The sequence below is a fragment of the Aphidius gifuensis genome, linkage group LG3, assembly GCF_014905175.1.
Source record: "Aphidius gifuensis isolate YNYX2018 linkage group LG3, ASM1490517v1, whole genome shotgun sequence".
In the NCBI taxonomy this organism is placed as follows: Eukaryota; Metazoa; Arthropoda; class Insecta; order Hymenoptera; family Braconidae; genus Aphidius; species Aphidius gifuensis.
This window is the reverse complement of record NC_057790.1, coordinates 3,582,456-3,603,672: the sequence shown is the minus strand read 5'-3', so window position 1 is coordinate 3,603,672 and position 21,217 is coordinate 3,582,456. Positions and strand designations below refer to the sequence as shown.

General features: G+C 23.7%; 4 protein-coding genes across 7 annotated transcripts; 2 read left to right on the top strand and 2 right to left on the bottom strand.

The window, feature by feature from the left end:
• Positions 1-242: 242 nt before the first annotated feature.
• LOC122851478 (monocarboxylate transporter 10) lies at positions 243-5,358 on the bottom strand. Of its 3 annotated transcripts, XM_044150732.1 has the most exons (10): positions 4,857-5,357; positions 3,902-4,000; positions 2,787-3,295; positions 2,396-2,547; positions 2,037-2,310; positions 1,815-1,953; positions 1,589-1,754; positions 1,265-1,514; positions 1,055-1,198; positions 681-884 (listed from the first exon to the last, which is right to left on the bottom strand). In XM_044150732.1, exons 3-10 carry the CDS (start codon positions 3,241-3,243, stop codon positions 754-756), a joined length of 1,713 nt encoding a protein of 570 aa, XP_044006667.1. In that variant the 5' UTR covers positions 3,244-3,295; positions 3,902-4,000; positions 4,857-5,357; the 3' UTR covers positions 681-753. The 3 variants fall into 3 exon arrangements, with proteins under 3 accessions (XP_044006669.1, XP_044006667.1, XP_044006666.1); XM_044150734.1 differs by lacking the exons at positions 681-884; positions 3,902-4,000 and adding an exon at positions 243-476 and having other exon boundaries at positions 4,857-5,358; XM_044150731.1 differs by lacking the exon at positions 3,902-4,000 and having other exon boundaries at positions 4,857-5,358.
• Positions 5,359-5,862: 504 nt separating this feature from the next.
• On the top strand, positions 5,863-8,814 carry LOC122851475 (PTS-dependent dihydroxyacetone kinase 1, dihydroxyacetone-binding subunit DhaK-like). Of its 2 annotated transcripts, XM_044150727.1 has the most exons (9): positions 5,863-6,257; positions 6,333-6,516; positions 6,573-6,661; positions 6,719-6,935; positions 7,002-7,247; positions 7,320-7,706; positions 7,917-8,173; positions 8,340-8,473; positions 8,539-8,814. In XM_044150727.1, the coding sequence occupies exons 1-9, from the start codon at positions 6,135-6,137 to the stop codon at positions 8,657-8,659; spliced, it is 1,758 nt and encodes a 585-aa protein (XP_044006662.1). In that variant the 5' UTR covers positions 5,863-6,134; the 3' UTR covers positions 8,660-8,814. The 2 variants fall into 2 exon arrangements, with proteins under 2 accessions (XP_044006662.1, XP_044006661.1); XM_044150726.1 differs by having other exon boundaries at positions 5,869-6,257; positions 8,340-8,621.
• LOC122851476 (CAAX prenyl protease 1 homolog) lies at positions 8,607-10,686 on the bottom strand. Its single transcript, XM_044150729.1, has 4 exons — positions 10,357-10,686; positions 9,432-10,292; positions 9,208-9,351; positions 8,607-9,083 (listed from the first exon to the last, which is right to left on the bottom strand). The coding sequence occupies exons 1-4, from the start codon at positions 10,480-10,482 to the stop codon at positions 8,865-8,867; spliced, it is 1,350 nt and encodes a 449-aa protein (XP_044006664.1). The 5' UTR covers positions 10,483-10,686; the 3' UTR covers positions 8,607-8,864.
• A 307-nt stretch (positions 10,687-10,993) lies between these two features.
• LOC122853535 lies at positions 10,994-19,643 on the top strand. The gene is made up of 11 exons (XM_044154036.1): positions 10,994-11,129; positions 11,692-12,105; positions 12,169-12,309; positions 12,374-12,590; positions 12,666-12,791; positions 12,959-15,275; positions 15,456-15,810; positions 17,233-17,554; positions 17,630-19,187; positions 19,274-19,399; positions 19,476-19,643. The coding sequence occupies exons 2-11, from the start codon at positions 11,736-11,738 to the stop codon at positions 19,641-19,643; spliced, it is 5,700 nt and encodes a 1,899-aa protein (XP_044009971.1). The 5' UTR covers positions 10,994-11,129; positions 11,692-11,735.
• The last annotated feature ends 1,574 nt before the right edge of the window (positions 19,644-21,217 follow it).

Below are 21,217 nucleotides of genomic sequence, written 5' to 3'. Positions count from 1 at the left end.
CTACAATTTTACTGGTTTTTATTTTTTTAAAATTATTTTTATATTATTGTGTAATCAACAAAAAGAAAAAAATTAAAAAAACTTTCGGTGGGTTTTGTTGATGAGTTTTTAAATAAGTACTTTCCGAGTACTTGAGCTTAATTATTATTTTATATTTAATAAGTTTTTTATATTTAAAAATAAATCTATGGAAAAAATTAATTTCATATAAAAATTATGCGTGATGTGTCTTTTTTTCTTTTCAATTTTTTCAATAAAGAATATTAAATTCTATAAAAATATTTAAAATAAAAATTAATTGACAAGCGCAAGGCTAATTTTGTACCATTTAATTCCATAAATCTTATCCTTATTTTTAACGATTTATAAATTCTTTTTTTTTTCAAATTTAAAATATAAAAAATTAAGTATTTTTGTTTTAAATTTGTGATGTCGATGGCCATGTGTTAAAGTAATTTACGCGACTTCCTTTTCGTCTGAAATAAAAATTACATCTTATAAATAACATGTTATAGAAAATAAATCAACAAAACGTTTCTACTGATGCAAAAAAAAAAAAAAAGAATAAGAACAGAGAGATAGGAAAGAATTAAAAGAAAGCACTATACAATAAAAAGAAAATAAAAATATATTTTATTATCACAAAGAGTATATTCTAATTTAGAAAATAATATGTTACAACAGCCAAGACTTAACAAACAATAACAAAGAAAAAATAAACAAGATATTAAGTAAAAAATAAAGAGAAATTAATCAGTCAGTGAGATTATCAAAAGTTTTTCTATTAAATAAAAGAGGAAGACTCTCCGAGATGGCAATACATTTATAACAATCAGAACATTGATGATGATTTTCCCATATTTCCAGTGGACTTCTAGGTTTACCTGTGAATTTAACATTCAACCACCACCTTACATAAACTACAAAGCATATTTTGTCAATAGCAATAAATTATTAAAATTAAAAACAAGCGAAAAAAATATGTTAACGAAAAAAAAAAATAAATAAATAACAATTAAACAAATTAATTTAAAAAAGAAAAAAAAAAACCAACCGTTATTTCTGGTTCCATTAAGCACAGTATCATCAGTTGAATTAGCATCACTCGAATCATTTTTGAAAAATCTAATGAGACACATTGCAAAAGCTCCAATCAACGGTGGAATTCCAGCCAATGCAAATGGCAATGTATAAGATCCTTAAATTAAATATAAATAAATTAAAATTGATAATTGATAATCATAAAATTATATATATATATTACCAGTATGATCAAAAATTGAACCAGCAATTGGTGCTCCAATTGTTAATGGAATTGAACACATTCCAAGTAAAAATCCAATGGCCTGAGTTGCCCCGTTTTTTCCACAAATATCAAATGCTATTGGACCAAGAAGAGAGATGAAACATCCATCAAATAAACCCATTAAAAGAGTTATTGTTAAAAGTATCGCCCAATAAGGAGGTGATGAAGGTAAAAGCATTGTTAAAATTCCAATGCTAACAAATGATATCTGTAAGTAAAATTATTTAAATTATTATTTGCTAATGAGAAAAATTAGTAGAAAAATATTTGAGATGTAAAAACCTGTTGTAGCATGATACGATCAACTCTAGGAATATCAGCAATATATCCAAATACAAGACGTCCAATACCAGAAGATATTCCAATACACATTAAGGGCAATTTTTGACTGTGACCAGAAAATTTAAGTTCAACAAATTTTCCAATATGAACGTATGGCACAAAATAACTGAAATAAAAATAATTTAATTTTTTTTTTTCATGTAATTTATATTTAAAAAATAATTACCCAAATAATGCAATTGGAATTGCACTTGCCCAAACAACGTAACGTTTACGTTTCCATATTGAAGTATCAATAATTGCTGATGATATTGATTTTTTTTTAACCATTGAATTTTCAACAGGTGTTTTTGGCAATTCAATAGCTATTGTAAAAAATAAAAAATCACCATTAATATTTATTTAACAAGCAATAATTATAATAAATAAATAAAATAAATTTAATTACGAGTAATTGGTTTGAATAATATTGCACACAACATTACGACAGATGTAAGAAAAGCTAAACTTCTCAGTGTAATAACTAAATTATATTCATGTAATAAATATTCAATAATATTTGGCATTATTATTGTAAATATTGAACTTCCAGCAGTGACAATACCATTAACAAGACCAATATATTTTTTAAAATAATGACCTAAAATAACAAGGCTTGGTGTATAAGCAAGACTTGCACCGAGTCCATAAATAACACCATAAGTCAAATACAATATTTCAACCTGATGAAAAAATAAAATTACAAAATTCATTTGATTATTTAATGGTAATAATAATAATAATATTTCAATTATAAAATAATCTTACTCTTGATGAAAACATTGAAGACAAAAGAAGACCTCCAGTTGCCAAAGCACCACCAATAAGTGTTGTCATTCGAATGCCAATTTTATCAGTGAGAATACCAGATACTGGTGACAATAGAAATGTCGTACCTATCGTTAATGATCCAACAAGTGCTATAGAAAAATAATAATAATATTTGCATTATTAAATTTGAAGTTAATGATTATGATTCATCAAAAATTAAATTAAATTTATCATAAAAAATGTTTATTCATGTTATGCATCATTAAAATAAACTTGTTGAAAAGATTCTTTTAATTGGCATATGGATCATTAAATAATGTCATAGAAAATCTTTAACAATAATTTATAATTTATAATCAAGTGATAATTTTTAAAATATTTGACTTACATGCTTTCCATGAAATTTCAGTTTCATTAATTTTTATTAATTCTTTTGTTAATTCAGTATAAATCAATGAGTATGAATTAATAACACCAAATAATATACCATTTATAAAAAAACTACCAAGCATTATTGACCATGCTCTAACTCCACCATCTGGTGGATTATGTTCATTATTTTTATTGTCATCAGCATCATCATTATCATTGGATTTTTTTTTAACAATTTTATTTGATACAATTTCAATTTTTAAACCATCAACAAATGTTTTTGATAATTTTTTATCATTATTATCAATAAATGGTTCATTTTCATCTTGTATATTTTTATTATTTATTGTTATTTTATCTTGTGATGTATCATCAGTGCTACTTTGTTGATTAATCATATCAAATTTCTTTTCGTTAGTTGGTATCGTTAAATTCAGCTCTTGTGTTTGTTCTACGTATCCTGTCACCGTCATATTAACTTGACAATGTTACGTGATATTCCTTGGATCACCAGGTTCTCATCAACTTAAAAAAATAATAAAAAATTAATATATATACATGTATCTTTGTATCACAAGTTTAACAAGTACATGATCTCGTTATAAAGTTAAGAAAAAAAAAATACTCAAGATGTGTAATGAGACACCTTGGTCAGTGGTAATGATACGGTCAATGACTCACAATGTAATAAAAAAATAAATAAACAATAGAATATTCATCTCATTTAATATTTAATATAACAATTAGTTCAAAGTTCAATAAATAATATTAAAAATCACTCGGATATTGTACTCAATTTTTATAATTTTTTTTAACAATCAATTATCATCATTTAAATTAATATTATTACGTAAATAATAATATAAATTGTATTTTAATTTATCAATAGTCATTAATTTGAATGAATATAAATTAGTGATTGCTAATTTTTTTTATATTTATTATTGATAAAAAATTAATATCAAATGGAAAAGTTTTTATTCTAAAAATAATAACCCGGAAATTTTTATTAAATAAATTTGATAATTATAAATAAATATTTAAAAATTAAAAAAACAAATATATTGTGTAATTTTTTTATGATAAAATTATGTATATTTTAAATTGAATGATTTTTAAAATCAAATGTACCAATTGATTGAAGGTCTAGATGACAACTTAAGTCTGCTGAAGTCGATGAACGTTTGGTGTGGTTGATGTGCCGGTATAAACTAAAGTCGTAACATACATCTACGCAGATACCAAGGGACAACGTTGACTTGTTATTTTTATTTTAATATAAAAATGTATACTATATCAATGTAGTATACTTTTATACCAGTTTGGTGAGTCTTATAATGACAGAATCGAAATTTATCATCAACAATCAAAGAGATGATAAATTAAAAAAATCTTTTAAAAAATTTTTATTTTAATCAACAATAAATAATAATCAAAAATATTATATATGTATGGATTATAATTAAATTAAATTTACTAATTTTATTAACAAAATAAAAAATTTTTTATTAATTTTGATTTATTCTTTTGAAATATTGTGTCATGTTAATCAAAACGATAAATTTTTTTCTAAAGCGGAACAACTCGGAGCCCTTCTTTCATTTAATCCACTTGACTTTGTCAATTAATTTAATCTAATTTTTTTTTTTTTTATTTATTTATTATTTTTAATAATCATTAGAATTTATTTTTAAAATATTTTAATTATTATTTATTTATATTTTAATTATTATTTAAACTTGGTTTTAAACTATTGTGATATTTTTTTATTTGAAATTTTGAATTGTTGGTTTATATTTTATTTATTATTATGAATGTTTATATATTTATGGATAAATAAATTATTTAAATAACTGTCGTTAAGCTGTTATCTGTAGTTTTAAAAAATTCTAACTTTTTATCAAACAAAAAAAATATTCAAATACACTAAAAATAATTATCAGTTGTTGTTAATTTTAATATTGATTTCTATACGAAAATCAATACAACTAAATAATATTTTTAAATTAGAATATTATCAGACTTTAAAAATAACATTTAATTGTTTTCTTTTTTTAATCAAAAATATACTTGAGTATTAACTGACCTTGGAGACACTTTGATGAGTAGATATTCTTTATTTTCAAAAAAAAAAATTTTGTAATTTGATAGCACAGTGGCATTGATCTAAGATCTATATGTTTACATTTGTAACACACGCGTTGTTTTAATATTTACAGAAAGTGCAAAGACATTATTATCTGTATTATGAAAATTTTTATTCAACAGTCGCCCCTCTTATAATATTTTATTATCAGTAACACACTGGAGGTCTTGGCTCAATCCCCAACCAACTAACAATAAAATGTGCTTGACAATATTAATAACTTATTTTATCAACACAAATCACTTACACATAGATCAACACAACTATATATTCCATAAAAAAAATTAAATTTCAATTTGTTTATGTCAAAAATAATTTATAATTAAATAAATTTTATGAAGTTTTTATGATGCAATTTGATACACACGTTTTTCCGGCCCTCGACCTTGACCTTCTCAATATCCATACATGGTATCATTTTTTTTTTTTTTGTACTAACTGCATGTACACACACAATTTACATACACATTTATATGATTTTATTGATACGGCTAAAATTCGCGACATTAGCGCTATCGTCAAGCGCCATTTTCATTTTAATTATAAAATTTTTTTTAAATTATTGGCGCCGTTGATAAATTTTTTTTAGATAAAAAATAATTACAATTTATTATATATGTATAAGAAATAAATTATTTAAATATTTAAAAAATATCAATATTATTTAATTATTATTTTCAATTTATTATTTATTACTAAAGTTTTAACAAAAAATTTTAAAAAAATAGCCTTTTTATAAAGACCATTGAAATTAAAAGAAAAAAAAAAATAAATGAATCAATAAAAATTTATTTAAAGTATGCTTGATTGGTTATTAATCAAATTGAATTATATTAATAATCATTTAATTTTTTTATTATAGAAATAAATTACTAAAACCTGGGTTCATGTATCAAAAAAAAAAAAAATAAGATAAAAATTATATTCAGCCATCAGAGTAGATTTATTTATCAAGTTATTATATAACAGTTATGAATATAATACTTGTCAACATACACATCTTTTACAACACATACTTAATAATAAAAAATTAATATTGTATTTTGAAATAATAATTACTTCTTATTTGAATTATTAATACAACATTAAATACAATCTTTGATATGATTTTTCATCATCACTCTGGGTTATAGTTCAATATTATTTTTATAACATACATTAGTTATTTGATCTTGTTTTGTATTCAAGCTCTTTGAACAACAACTTACAATAATTATTATGGCGTCTAAAAAATTAATAAATTCCGTTAATAATGTTGTGGATGAAAGTCTATCTGGATTATGCACAGCATATCCTCAACTTGATTATCATCCAAATAAAAGAGTTGTTCTCTCATCAAATGTAAGTATAACAAATCATTTAAATTAAAATAATTTTAATGTAGTTGTATAATAAATATATTAATTATTATTCAAGTGGAATGATGATAAATTAAATGACAAAAAAATTGGAATTATTTGTGGAGGAGGTAGTGGACATGAACCATTTTCTGCTGGTTTTGTTGGTGCTGGAATGTTGAGTGCATCAATTAGTGGTGATGTATTTGCAGCACCACCACCAAATAATATTTTACATGCAATTAAATGTGTCACTGGAAATGGTAATTAATTTATCTAATTTTAGTAATCAAGTTTTAAATTTATATTATTTTTAAAGCTGGAACAATTGTTGTTATTCCAAATTACACTGGTGATTGTTTAAATTTTGGTATTGCAATTGAAAAAGCTAAACAAAATGGTTTAAAGGTAAATTTAAAAATAGCATTATCTTAAATTTTATAAATTAAAAATTATATTTTTAAGATTTTAGATATTGTTGTTGATGATGATTGTAGTATACCAGATGATAATTTAGGCAGAGCTGGTAAACGAGGTCTAGTTGGTATTCTATTTGTCATTAAAATAATTGGTGGATTATCAAAACAAGAAATGACACTTGAAACAATTTACAATCATGCTAAAATTATATCAAACAACATTGCAACATATGGAGTTGGTTTATCATCTTGTTCACTTCCAGGTTTAATAAATTATTTTTATTATTAATTTAAAAATATAAATGTTATTAATTAATTTAATAACACAGGACAAGGAAAAATGTTTCAACTGCCTGATGATGAAATTGAAATTGGACTTGGTGTACATGGTGAAGCTGGCTATGACAGAATTAAAATGAAAAATATCAATGAAATTGTTGAAATTATGTTAACAAGTATAAATAATAAATTATCATTGAAAAGTAATGACAGTGTTGCTGTAATTATTAATAATTTTGGTGCAACAAGCCAATTGGAGCAAGGAATTGTTGTCAATGAAGTTGTCATTCAGCTCAGTGAGTTGGAAAACAATTTAAATTTAAAAAAAAAGCAAACAATTACTTAAATTAATTTGATATTTTATTTAGAAAAAATGAGTGTCAATCCAGTGAGAATTTATTCAGGTGTATTGATGACATCATTAGATAGTGCTGGTATACATATATCAATATTTAAAATTCCAATTGATAATAAAAATTTATATATATCATGTTTGGATGACACAACTGATGCACCATCATGGCCAGGATGTGTATATAGTTTTCCAAGAAATAAAAAAATTAATTATCAAGAAGACAAACATCAGGTTATTAAAAAAACTGGAAGAAAATTAGATGATAATAAAATGGAAATACTTGAGGAATGTTTAAGATCTGCTTGTGAAAATATTATTGAAAATGAAATAAAACTTAATAGTCTTGATCGTGGATGTGGTGATGGTGATTGTGGATACACACATAAAAAATTAGCTAATGGTAATCAAATTCAATCAAATAATCAATCAAAATACTTGAATGATTTTGCTCATTGTTAACAAAATAAATTAATACAATTTCATTAGAAAAATTATATAAATTTGTTTGATCATTTGATTGATTATTCAAACGATTGATGTTATAAATATATTTATAATTATTTTCCATTCAATTTACACAGATAATATTGTAATACATTAATTTTTTTAGGTATTTTACGTTCATTTAAAACACTTGAAATAGCTTATCCAGCTTCTTTATTGACACAGCTATCATGGATTGCTGAGGAATGTATGGGAGGTACATCAGGAGCTGTTTACAGTTTATTTTTTACAACAGCTGCATGCTCATTATCAAAAAGTAATGAAAAAAATGATAAATGGGATAAATTATTGTCTGATGCTTGGAAATTTGGTATTGATGGAATTATGAAATACAGCAAAGCTAGACCTGGTGATAGAACCATGGTAAATTGACCATTTTTTATTATTATTATTATTATTTTATATTATTATTATCAATACTAGGCCTTTGATAAATACAATGAAAAAAAATAATTAAAAAGAAAACTTATTTATAAATTTGAAAATACAACTTAAAATAATTACTTAGTGTTTTTTTTTTAATTTACAGTTGGATTCTTTATCACCAGCTTATAAAATTTACAATGAAAATATTTTAAATAATATTAATTTTAAAGTGGCTATAAAAAATTCAGCTGATGCTGCTAGAATTGGATGTGAAGCTACTAAAAAAATGATTCCACGGTTTGTTTTGATTTTTTGTTATTTAATTAATAATTATATTTATAATTTTAATTATTTTTGTGCAGAGCTGGTCGAGCAGCATATGTTAAACAGTCTGAATATTTTAACAACGTTGATGCTGGTGCATTTGGTGTTGTTGTATGGTTGAATGCAATATCAGATATAATTGAAAATTATGAAAATTGATTTTATTTATAAATAAAAAAATTATCAAAATCAAGGAATCATCTTTGGTCCATGAAAACAATTTCCATGTTATCAAAAATTATATAAATACATCAAGAAAACAATAAAGCACATTGAGAAATTGATTAAGATAAAAAAAAAAAAAAAATTAGAAATAATTGTTTTTTGTTTTTTCACCTAGCAATGAATAATTTTTACTCGCCATTTAGTCTTCTTTGTCTAAGTGTTCAAGTCTTTCAAGTAGTGGTGGATGACTGTGATGCCAGCCGGAATATAATTTGTCAAATAATGGATATGACAAATTATCTTTTTGCAATTTAATCAATGCCTTCTTTAGTTGACCTCCATATCCAAGTTTTTTACCAAATTCATCAGCTTGAAATTCAAAACGTCTTGAATTTATTGTTACAAATACACCAAACATCTGTTTAAACAAAGAAATCAATTAATATTTAACAAATTTCGATTAGTTTTTAATGATAAATATCTCATAAATGAATACAGTGCAATTGAATTTTAATATTGATAAAAAATTAATAATAATTTACCGTATTAAGAGGAGTAAGAATAAACATAACGACAATAATAAGACCAATGAAAATTGGTCGACAGTCTGTAAAACCAAATGCATCATACATTGGTTGATAATTAAGTAACATTGCAAATGGTACAAAATTCATAACAAAGCTTATCTGAAAACAAAAAAACAAACCAATATTAATAACAAAAAAAAAATACTAAATTAGTTAATCATAATAGCTTTTCAATTTACTTGTGCCAATGCCAATCCTTTGATTGTATGATTAAATTGCCAGTGTCCCAATTCATGTGCCAAAATAGCAACAACTTCATCAATTTCACAACCAAATTCTCTATCACTTTTTTCATTAGCTTTACAATATTCTTTAACAAGTGTATCAAATAATACAATTCTCTTGTGTTTATGAAAACCATACATATATGCATTACTATGTGATGAACGTTTTGATCCTTCAACAATATATAATTTATATAATGGAAATTTAAGTGATGCAGCAAGTTCTTCAATTTTAGTTTTAAGTTCACCCTCTGGTAATGGTGAATATTTATCAAATAATGGTGCAATAACTTCTGGATATATTATTGACATAAATAATGTCAATACAACAGTAAATATCCATATATAAAAAAAGAAATAATCACCACCATTTTGTACAATCCAAATAAAACCAGATAAAAATATTGGTCCAATTAATTGTGATACTGTAAATTTAAGTATTTGATCTTTTATAAAAAATAAACCAGTTTGTTTATTAAAACCATGTTTTTCTTCAAGTACAAATGTATTATATATTTTAAATGGTAAATCAATAAAAAATGATAATGTACTCATTATAAATAAACATATTGAACTTTCAAGTATTTCATTTGAATTTAAACCCATTAATTTTACAATATCACCACTTAAAATCCAACAATAATGAAATGAATAACATAAAATAAATGCTGTATTTATTATTGTTGAACAAGAATCATTAATATTGCCAAAAAGATTTTTATCAAGTGCATAAAGTCGTGCTTTTTGATAAACATCTTCAGTCATTATTCCCTCGAGGCTTGATGGTAATTTATCAAGTCGTTTCATAAGTTTTCTCTGTAAAATTAATTATTAATATTATTAATTAATTCATTAATTGATTAAATAAATAGACAATTACCTGACGAATACTTAGATACACTTCCCAAATGTATAAAATCCATATTACAACAAGAAGTTCTTGTAGCATATATTTCTTGTGAAAATCGTGATCCATCAAGTGCAGTAAGGACCAATTTGAAAACATTATGATGTTAATTATTTTCAAATAATTAATTAATTAATAATTTTTACTTATTTACATTAATTTATTATTGAATTTAATTTAATTTTATTAACAACTTGTTTAATATTTGCCCGGTGACGAGTTTTTTTTTACTTTTTCGTTGTGGTTAGATTGATAATAATAATAATTTATTTTGTCTATTATTTGTCACGCACACACCAACTGAAAAAAAAAAAACAAAAAAAAGTGTGTCTATTCTTGATTGGATAAAATTTCACTAGGTGGGGCTTATGACAATTTTAAATATTTTGTTTTATTATTAATTAAAATTGAAATTGTTTATACCAATTGCAGAATTATCCATCAATTTGAAGTAATTTTATTTTCTTTAATATAAACAATGCATGAAAGATTATAAATTTAAATATTTATAAATAATCAATAATTGATTAATGCAGTTGATATTGTTATTATTTTTCGTAAGGTTGGCATTTGTTAGGGTAAAGCTGGGTTTATGCAGGTTGATGTTTATGTTGGACTAGGTTTCTGGTTCATCACTGTTTTTATATAAAAAGTCAAAACAATATTGTTTCATCAGAAAGTTAATTGTTTATAAAAAATTTTGTGGATATAAACAAGTTATTAAAAATGTCATTTTTCATATAATTGTAATTACTATTTATTATATATTTATAATTATTTAATTGTTAAATTATTTTGGCATAAATTAAGCCATCATTTTGTGTGTCTTAATTAAACCAATATATTTTTTTTTTCTCTTTTTTTTTTTCCTCTATTTTCTTTTAATATTTACTAGTTTATTTTTAAAATAAAAATTAATATTTATTATTTACAAGTATTATTTAAAATTTATAAAATAGTATAAATATTTAGATATGTTAGAATTAAATTTTAATGTTGTCACTTGCCAAGTGTTATTATGTTTTTGCTAAAAATTCTAAAAATGAAAACAAGACTGATGACAAAAATAGACACTGTGATTTTACACTTGCTTTGACCGTGAATGATTTTCGTATCAATATAAATACAAAAAAAAAAAAAAAAAACAAAATTAAAAATAGTTAATTAAAAACTTGACGAGTAATTTTTATTTCAATATAATAAGTAAAATTATCTTGTTAATATTGTGGAATGAAAATCTAGGCCAATTATTAATAGCAATTTATTTAAAAATAAATATAATAATTTTTATAATTTAATTTGCTTCAGATAACAAATAATTGGTGAAAAAATAGTGAAGAATTTTCATCAAAATGCCTGGAAAAATAAAAGTAAAAATATTAGCTGGACGTAATTTACCAGTTATGGATCGTTCCAGTGATACAACAGATGCATATGTTGAAATTAAATTTGCAAATACAACATATAAAACAGATGTTTGTCGTAAAACATTACATCCACAATGGAATTCTGAATGGTACAGATTTGAAGTTGATGATGCTGAACTTCAAGATGAACCATTACAAATACGTTTAATGGATCATGATACATATTCAGCAAATGATGCTATTGGAAAAGTTTATTTAAATTTAAATCCACTTTTATTACCTGGTTTACCACTTACTGTTAAAAATATATGGACACTTGAAGCAACAATGAACTCGAGTACTGGATCACAAGGAGGTTAAATTAAATTTTAAAAAATTAATCTTAATTTTGATTACATTTATATTATTATTTTTATAGGATCTGTGATGACTGGATGGATTCCAGTTTATGACACAATGCATGGAATTCGTGGTGAAGTTAATATCATTGTTAAAGTTGAATTATTTTCTGATTTTAATAAATTCAGACAGTCATCTTGTGGTGTACAATTTTACTATTGTAAGTTTTTAAAATTAACAGACAAAATAGATAACTTATTGATGTTGTTCAATTGTTTTTTTAGCACCAAATGTACCATATGGATATCATGCTCAAGTAATTCATGGATTTGTTGAAGAATTAATTGTCAGTGATGATCCAGAATACAAATGGATTGATAAAATAAGAACACCAAGAGCATCAAATGAAGCTAGACAAACACAATTTCTCAAATTAAGTGGTGAAGTTCAAAGAAAAATTGGATTAAAAGCCTTGGATCTCGGTGGAAATGCAGTTATTGGGTATGAATTTAATTGAAAAAGAGAAATTAAATTACAAAAAGTAAATAAATAATAATTTTGTTGTATTTATTTCAGCTATGTACAAAATTTTGATTTAGAAGGTGAATCAGGAATAGTAGCACGTGGAATTGGTACAGCAGTAACTCTAATAAAACTTCAAGATACAACAAATTTTCAACCAGATAATCAAAGCTTTGAAGAGTAAGTTTTTATTTTATATCACCATAAATCATAAATGAATTATAATTATTATTTAAATTCAACAAAACTATATGTAAATTACAAATTCTTATTAATATTATATCTTTTTGTTTTTTTTTTTTTCGTTTTTTTTTTATGCATGCATGTTTTCTTAAAAATAAAACTAGCTTTAATATTTTATCAAAATTTAAAAATCGTATTGAGTTGTCAGAGAGTGATGATAGCTTACCACTTTTATCTCGTTCCCCAAGTCGTAGTCCTGTTGTATCACATCAATCACTCATAGCCACTCATTCAACTAAAATTGGTAATAAATTTCCAAGATATGATAGAACTAAAAAATCAGTAAGACCAATTGTTAGATTATCTGAGTATGGATCAAATAGTATGAGACGTCAAATGTCATTGCAACATAGTCCACGAACAAATTTAAAAAAAGTTAGTGCAATGTCAACACAATCATTATCGGATAATTTAATATGTGAATCATCATTAAAAACAATGCTTGCACTTGAAGATATGCGTGGTGAACGTACATCAGCATTTTCACGTGGTTTAAAAAATTTAAAATATCTACCAAAACGAATGATACAAATGAAAACAAAAATATCTGATTCTTTTGATGATGAAAGTGATCAAGATAGTATTTATTCAAGTACTTGGTCAATTGGTGGTTCAGATTCAACTCGTTCATCTATCAATGATCCAATACAATCATTGAGAAAAAAAAAATTTACACATAAAAAAAATGAAGGTGGTATTGCTGCGTTATTAATACGTTCAGTTCATGCTAATTTTCCACTTGACAGTGTTCTTGAAGATCGTGAAACACCAACACCATCACCAGTTAATTTTATAAATGATTTTCAAGATATTAATGATGCTTCATTACGTAAAATTACAGACAATGAAAAAGATTTAAATAATGATTTAAAAATAAAAAATAAAAAATTTGATTTTGAAAATAAACGTATACCAATGATTTCATCATCTGAGAGTGATACATCAACTTCAGATGATGACGATGATGATGATGAACCATCTGAATCAAGTACAAATTATAATATTCTTGATGATTCATTATCTGGTATTGATTTGAGTTCATTGTCAAGTGATAAATCATTTATTAAACCACAAAAAAATGATGAAATTATTAAACAAAATATTTCATTAGATCAAGAAAATAATATTCATTCAACAATTTTGATAGATAAGGTACATCAAGGTACATCAAGTGAGACTGATGATTTAAATTTAATAAAAAATATACCAATTTGTCGTGATGATTCAATTCCAGAAGGAATAATATTAGATTATGATTCAGCAACTGATGAATCATTTGTTCCTTTAATTTCATCACTATCATCAACATCAGATAATATATTAAATCAATCATCAAGTTTAAAATTAAAATATCTTATTAAACAAAATAGTTTTGATGTCAGTGATGATCCTGGTTTTTTAATAACCAGTACACCAACTGAAACAACTGAAGAACCAAAATTCCCATCAACTCAAACAACAAATTTAATTAACGATAATGATCATGTTGAATTAAATATTTCTTCTTCTCTAATTGATCTTGATTCAGAAATTCCGAATTCTTCTTCATCAAAATTACCTGTTAAAGAAAAAAAATTAGAAATAATTTCAGTACTACATAAAACTATATTACCATTAAAAATTGAAATTCCATCAACTGAAAATTCAACTGAACAATCAATTATTAAAAATAATAATTTTGAAAATTTAAAAAATACAGATAATTTATCATTATCAGCACCATCAACAGTATTATGTAATAAAAAAATTAAAAAAATATTTCATTCTGATTCATTTGATGATAAAAATTTATCTATAAAAAAAGGTAAAATTTCAAAAAAAGTAACACGTACAGAAACAGTTATATACAAAGGACCATTAAAAGAAAATAATGATAAATTAAAAAAAATAAAATCATTAACTCCATCAAGTCCAAAAATAATAATAGCACCACCATCAGAAAAAGAATCACAGGTATCATCAATAAAAAGTGATTGTCATTTACGTGTACCAATTGGTGATTCAAAAGAAGTTAATATTCATAGTCCAAGTACATTTGAAGACAAAGAAACACCAGAATTTTCATTACCAAATAAATACTCAATGGAAGCACAAATTATGAGTGAAAGATTTAAACGTAAATATCGTCAACATTGTATGCTAGATTTAATACGTACAATTGATGCTAAAATGATGGTACATCATATGCACAATAATCGTAAAGATTCAAAGAAAAAACGTCATGATAAAAATCATATTAATTTAACACCATCACCAGAATCAATTAATCGTATACGACATAGACGTAATTCACGTTCAAAATCACCTGAAAAACAACATCATCATAGTCATCATAATCATTCACATCATAATCATCAATTACCATTGTCATCTTCATCATCATCACCACTACCACATACATTAACAACAAATTCAAATAACTCATCTCACACTATAACAACAAAAAAAGAACCTCCTATAAATTTATCATCAACTGAAAATTTATCCTTTAATAACAACAACAACAATAAAACAATTTACATTGATGAAAATAAAAAAATTTTAAATGACAAATTAATCAATAAAAATATGGAAAATATTGATGAAAAAAATAACCACAATTTTACAATAAATAATAATAATAATATTGATAATTTTAATAGAGAAAATAATAATTTTAAAGAAAATTTAAATATTGATATGGCTGTATATAAAAGTCACAGTGATAGTAATTTAGATGATTTGCGTGATAAATTATTATCAACTAATATTACTAACAATGCTAATAATACTGACGATATGTGTGTGCCTTGTCCTTTGATAATTCCCAGACAACAAGAGGAAGTTTCAGCAACTCCACCAACACAAGTATTGCCTGGTTCAGTTGGTACTAAATTACCAAATTCACCTGGAATTAAACATGCAATTCCATTACACAGAAGATCAAGTGATTCTGATCTTAGTATAACTCCAAAAGGTGAGTTTTATTATTTATTTATATATTTATTTATTTATGAGAGGGTTTTTTAGCTATGAAATATATTTTTTTTTTTTTTTAAATGAATGAACAATGGCAGAGAGATTTTTAGAACGATGAGACATTTCATAAGATATTCAGTCTTATTTTTAATATGAAAAAAATTAATTAATATAGAAAAAAAGAAAAAGACTTAATTAAGAATTAAAAAACAACAACTGCCTTCAGATTAATTCATTTTTTTTCTTTATGATTTTTTATGTTTCGAAATATTTCGTATTGTTTCTATTATTGTGTGAATAGACTCATCGTTTTTAAGATTTACTATAGATATATTTAGTAATCAACTTGTTTAAAAATAATATAAAAAAAAATTAATTTAGTTTGCTTATCAGCAATTCCAATAAAATTAATGAGACAATTTAATTTTATTTAATTTATCCAGTATGAAGAAAAACAAGTGTTTGTTTCAGCTTTCTATTTGACCAGGAACAGAGAATTTTGATGAGGTTACTGATTGTCAAAATAAAAAAAAAGCAAAACGTTAATGCACGAATGTATTTTCTTTTTAGAATTAAATTATTTTTATCTTTTTGATATCTTGGTAAACTGCAACCAATAATTACAAATACAAAAAATTATTCATCAACGACATACTAAAAAAAAACAAATTATCGAAACATTATTTTATTACTTTATTTGTTTTTTTTTTTTTTCTGTTCTTCTTTCTGTTCCAATCACATTATTATCACCTGCCAGGATTTTTTAGATTCTGTCACAAACGTGAGTACCATCAATAATAAATGATGGAATTTTTCATTATATAACTGTCGCCTCGTATATAACCAGCCCTAGAAGACCTGAGGTGTTGATAAAATATTGACAAAACTCATGAATTCATTATTATCATAAATCATATATATATTTTTTTTATTTCAAAAATATATATCATCATCAGCTATGCAATGGTGTTTAATCATAAAAACTAATAACCAACATTACCAACTGTTTCCCTAATAAGCTCAGGGCTTTTAGGGTTAATCAATGTTTCTACAATCAATTATTATAAATTTATAACTTACATATTTATCATACATTTATCATAAATTATCCAACAATTACAACCTTGTGTATTCTCTGTTTTATTTCTCTGGAAAACTGGAACATTATTAAATAATGCTTTGGGAACAAAAAAAAAACATAAATAAATAAAATACCTGTATGATTTTATCTGCATGATTATTGCAGTGTTTTTTCTTTCATGTTTTGACTTGATACTTGGCATGTTTGTTTGAATATAATTTCGAAAAAAAAACTAATTAATTTGCATTGTTTATTAATAATTTTATTGTATAAAATTTTTATGTGGAAAAAATAGTATTATATTTTTTATGTATGATTAATTGTTAATTTATTATTCAGGTAATTCATTGGCTGGAAGTGATAGATCAATGGGAGGACATATGAGACCATCAACAGCAATTGTCAGAACAATGAATCAAGATGCATTGGAAATGCTTGAATATCCATTTCTTACAATGCAACAATATCCACCTGGTTTTGTTTTAAATTTAGGAGGTTTAGTTAGTGCACGATCAGTTAAATTAATTGAAAGAATAAGTAATTTAGAAGAACCAGAGGGTCGTGATGCTTGGTGGAAAGAAATAAGAATGGAAGTTAGATCTCATGCTCGTGCACTTGGTTGTAATGTTGTTCTTGGTTATACTGAAGAAATTTCAATTTGGTAAAATATTAATAACTTTAAATTAATTTAAATTAGATTAAGAACACATTTATAAGGTAAATTTAATTATTTCAGTGATGATGTATGTGTATTAAATGCTTCTGGAACAGCTGCTGTAATTAATCTTTTAAATACAGCAACAAATCAAGATCAAGAGAATGTTGTTTTAAAAGCAGCTCAACAGCCACCAGTACCACCACCACCATCAACAACAACAACAGATTCAATTGATACAGAAAAAGATAATAATAATAAAAATCAAAAAATAACAAATGAAACAATAACAATAAATAATAATAGTAAAAGTGAAGAAATACAAATTTCACAAAATCCAAATGAACATATAAAAACTAAAAAAATAAATGATTGTAATGGTGATAGTTATGTAACAATACAAAATAATTGTAATTTATGTCATTTACCATATAATGAAGCAAGTGTACCTTTTCGTGTTGATGTATCAAAATGTGGTATATGTAAACGTGCTAAAGTACCAGATGTATTATTTACAACAATTGAATTACCTGATAATTTACCAATAACTGGACGTGGTGTATTTATACAATCAACAATATGTAAAGTTAAACGTGATTTACGTGGTGAATTAAATGCCAAAGAAATATCTGATTGTTTACCATTTTTAGAATATGAATTACATAGTTTATTATTAAATAAATTAAAAGTTAAAGGTATGAATGGTATATTTGGTCTTAAAATACAAGTATCAATTGGTGAAAGGCTTATTATTGGTATTGCTGTTGGTACTGCTGTATTTTTAACAGCATTACCAGCACCATCAGTACCAAAAATATCATCAAATAATTCATGGAATAATAATGAACAAATTGTTGATATACAAAAATTATTAATTGATACTGTTAAAAAAAATCGTGAAGATTATAAATTAATAACATTATCAGATATTGATAATAATATTAAACAACAATCACAACAAACAACATCTGATACTGATGAATCAGATGATGAGTTACCAGATCTTGATCTTGGTTTAGGTACAAAAGATGCATGTGTACTTGAAGTTGATGATATTGAAGATTTAGATAGAATTAATTTATTAATTGATGATAAATCACCAGATGATTTTCATGTTGTTAATACACAAACAATTCCTGGTTTAGAAGATCTTGAAATTGTTAGAAATTTACAAATGTTTACACAAATATCACGTGCTAAAATTCCAATGACACAATTTGCATCAATGCCATCAAAATATTTTTCTAGAATATTACAAACAATATTTTTTAAATTACGAAGAATGGTACCATGTGCACTTTGTGATTTACAATTTAAAATTGCAATACCTGAACAAGATGAAATTCAATTAACAGTTATTGGTATGGCACTTGGTCTTGGTGAGCCACAACGTAAATATAAAAAATCAAAAATTATCAATAATAATAATGTTCCATTAAATAAAGATCAATATAAAAAAAATGATGATGATATGATATTTACACTTGATGAGGATCAAGTAGAGAATTTTAATGTAACTAAAATTAATTCTTCAAATGCATATTTACAAAATTCATCACTATTAACAAATTATAATCAAAAAACAAGACCAAAATCACCATCAAAATATAAAAATCATTCAATGCATCATCATAAACACGTAAGAAATTACATCATTTACATTATTTTTATAATTTTTAATAGTTAATGATAAATTTAATGATGTTTTTTAAATTTTATATACAGGTGCCTCTTAAAGAAAGATACGGTGTTGATATAACACCATTGTCTTATTTACCCAGTGGAAGAATTGAACGATACTTGGGAAATTTAAATTTTTTTTTCATTCGTGAAAGTACATCTATCAGAGAGGTAAATATACTTTTAATAAAAACTTGTTGAGCCTTTTGAATATTATATTAATAATTGAAAAATAATATATTTACAGAACGGTGGATTGAGCGGATTTACTCATAGTTTTTTAATGGAGGTATTGGCAATTGTACGTGCACATGTTACAGCTCTTGGTGGTAATGCTATGGTTTCATTTTTTATGACACAATGTGTCTTGCTTCATAGTCCACATAAAAATCAGGTATTCAAATTTATTATTTAAAATTAATTTAACTTTAAAGACTATTTTACTATTTGTTATTATATTGAGTTTTTAAATTTTTATAAATTAAAAAACGTAAAAAACAATTTGACATTGATAATTTAAAAAAAAATATGTTCGTTGTAAATTGAAGAAAAACGTTTTCCGATAATAGTTTTCCCAATATTATCGTATAGCAAATAAAATTCAATTTAATTGTCGTTCACCGGAATTAAAATGAGGAAGGAACGACATAGTGTCTAGAAATATTCATTCTATATCCGGCTAATTGACAGAAATACATTTTTTCAATTTTAATTTAAGAAACTTTATCTTATTTATTTTTTTTATGTTAAATTATCAAGGTCAATTAGAAATGTAAAATTTTCTATTTAAAATATTTTATATATTTTATAAATTCAAAATTATTTATTTAATTTTATTTAATTTTCATTATCATGCACTTGATTTGATGGAAAAATTTTTCTAATAAATTTTTCTCATATTTAAATTTCAAAATAAAATAATCATATATTTGCCTTGCTAAATTATAATTTTGAATAAATTGAATTGATCAATGATTATGTTGCAAAAAATTCGATACATTTTTCAATAAAAAAAAGCAAAAAATTTAAATTTTTTAGTTTAATTTAAGTCAAATTTTAAATTCAACAATTTATTAATTATAAAAAGTCTTCAATGTTTTTTTCAAATATTGTATTATTCATATATTAATTTTTTTTCAAATTGAAAATAATTCAAAAAAGCTTGACGTAAAAGTTTCATTGTGTCAATGAATAATTGAATAACAAAAAATAATATTGCGACAGTTGTTTATGAATACTCTTGTTGAATTACTATAATAAATAATAGTAATGAATAGAAGTACGTAGTTTCATACGTTTATTTATTTTTTATATTAATATATCAATTTATTTGTCTTATATTTGCTTTCAATCCATTCACGAAGCAATTGACATCATCAGGTATTGTGGCATCAGGTTGATGATGTTTATTACGTCTTATAAATTTTATATTGAAGAAAATTTTTTTTTTTCAGCTAATAATTATAAATAATTATACAATTTAGTATTAGGAATAAGGAAAAGAATTTTAATATCACAAAAAATACATAATAACTTGTTTTGGGTAATTAAAAAATAAGGCAAATTAGTTTTCTTTTAATTTTTATTTTTAAAAATTTTATTTTTTGTTTTATTTATTCAAGTACATTCCAAAAGTATTACAAGCAATAATATTTGTATGGAATAAATATTATTTTGATGAAAAATAATTGAAAATATTTTTTTTTCAAGTTATAATGTTGAAAAAAAATTGTAATATTTTAAAAACATCAATATGTTAAAATATTATTAAAATGAAAATATTTTACGATAAAGCTGTTATTATCAGAAAATAAATTTAAAAAAAAAAATAAATAAAACAACATAATGTTTTTTTTTATATCGCTTTTATCTTTTAAAATTTTATTTTATTTGTAAATTCCAAAAGCATTATGAATTATTTTTTTAAATTTTTTACATTGCAATGGTTATTATAAATTTTTACATTTATTATTATTTTTTTTTTCGAAA

Bases quoted from the DNA above. Each gene is read 5' to 3' on its own strand.
- LOC122851478 (XM_044150731.1), bottom strand. From the start codon at position 3,243: ATGACGGTGACAGGATACGTAGAACAAACACAAGAGCTGAATTTAACG. The intron at 2,548-2,786 runs GTAAGTCAAATA...ATTTTTCTATAG, and splicing joins TGAAATTTCATGGAAAGCAT to CACTTGTTGGATCATTAACG. The intron at 1,515-1,588 runs GTTTTTACATCT...TTTTACTTACAG, and splicing joins ATCGTATCATGCTACAACAG to ATATCATTTGTTAGCATTGG.
- LOC122851475 (XM_044150726.1), top strand. From the start codon at position 6,135: ATGGCGTCTAAAAAATTAATAAATTCCGTTAATAATGTTGTGGATGAA. The intron at 6,258-6,332 runs GTAAGTATAACA...TTATTATTCAAG, and splicing joins GAGTTGTTCTCTCATCAAAT to TGGAATGATGATAAATTAAA. The intron at 8,174-8,339 runs GTAAATTGACCA...TTTAATTTACAG, and splicing joins GACCTGGTGATAGAACCATG to TTGGATTCTTTATCACCAGC.
- LOC122851476 (XM_044150729.1), bottom strand. From the start codon at position 10,482: ATGTTTTCAAATTGGTCCTTACTGCACTTGATGGATCACGATTTTCAC. The intron at 9,352-9,431 runs GTAAATTGAAAA...TTTTGTTTTCAG, and splicing joins AAGGATTGGCATTGGCACAA to ATAAGCTTTGTTATGAATTT. The intron at 9,084-9,207 runs GTAAATTATTAT...TTGTTTAAACAG, and splicing joins TTCTTACTCCTCTTAATACG to ATGTTTGGTGTATTTGTAAC.
- LOC122853535 (XM_044154036.1), top strand. From the start codon at position 11,736: ATGCCTGGAAAAATAAAAGTAAAAATATTAGCTGGACGTAATTTACCA. The intron at 12,792-12,958 runs GTAAGTTTTTAT...AAATAAAACTAG, and splicing joins GATAATCAAAGCTTTGAAGA to CTTTAATATTTTATCAAAAT. The intron at 15,811-17,232 runs GTGAGTTTTATT...TTTATTATTCAG, and splicing joins TCTTAGTATAACTCCAAAAG to GTAATTCATTGGCTGGAAGT.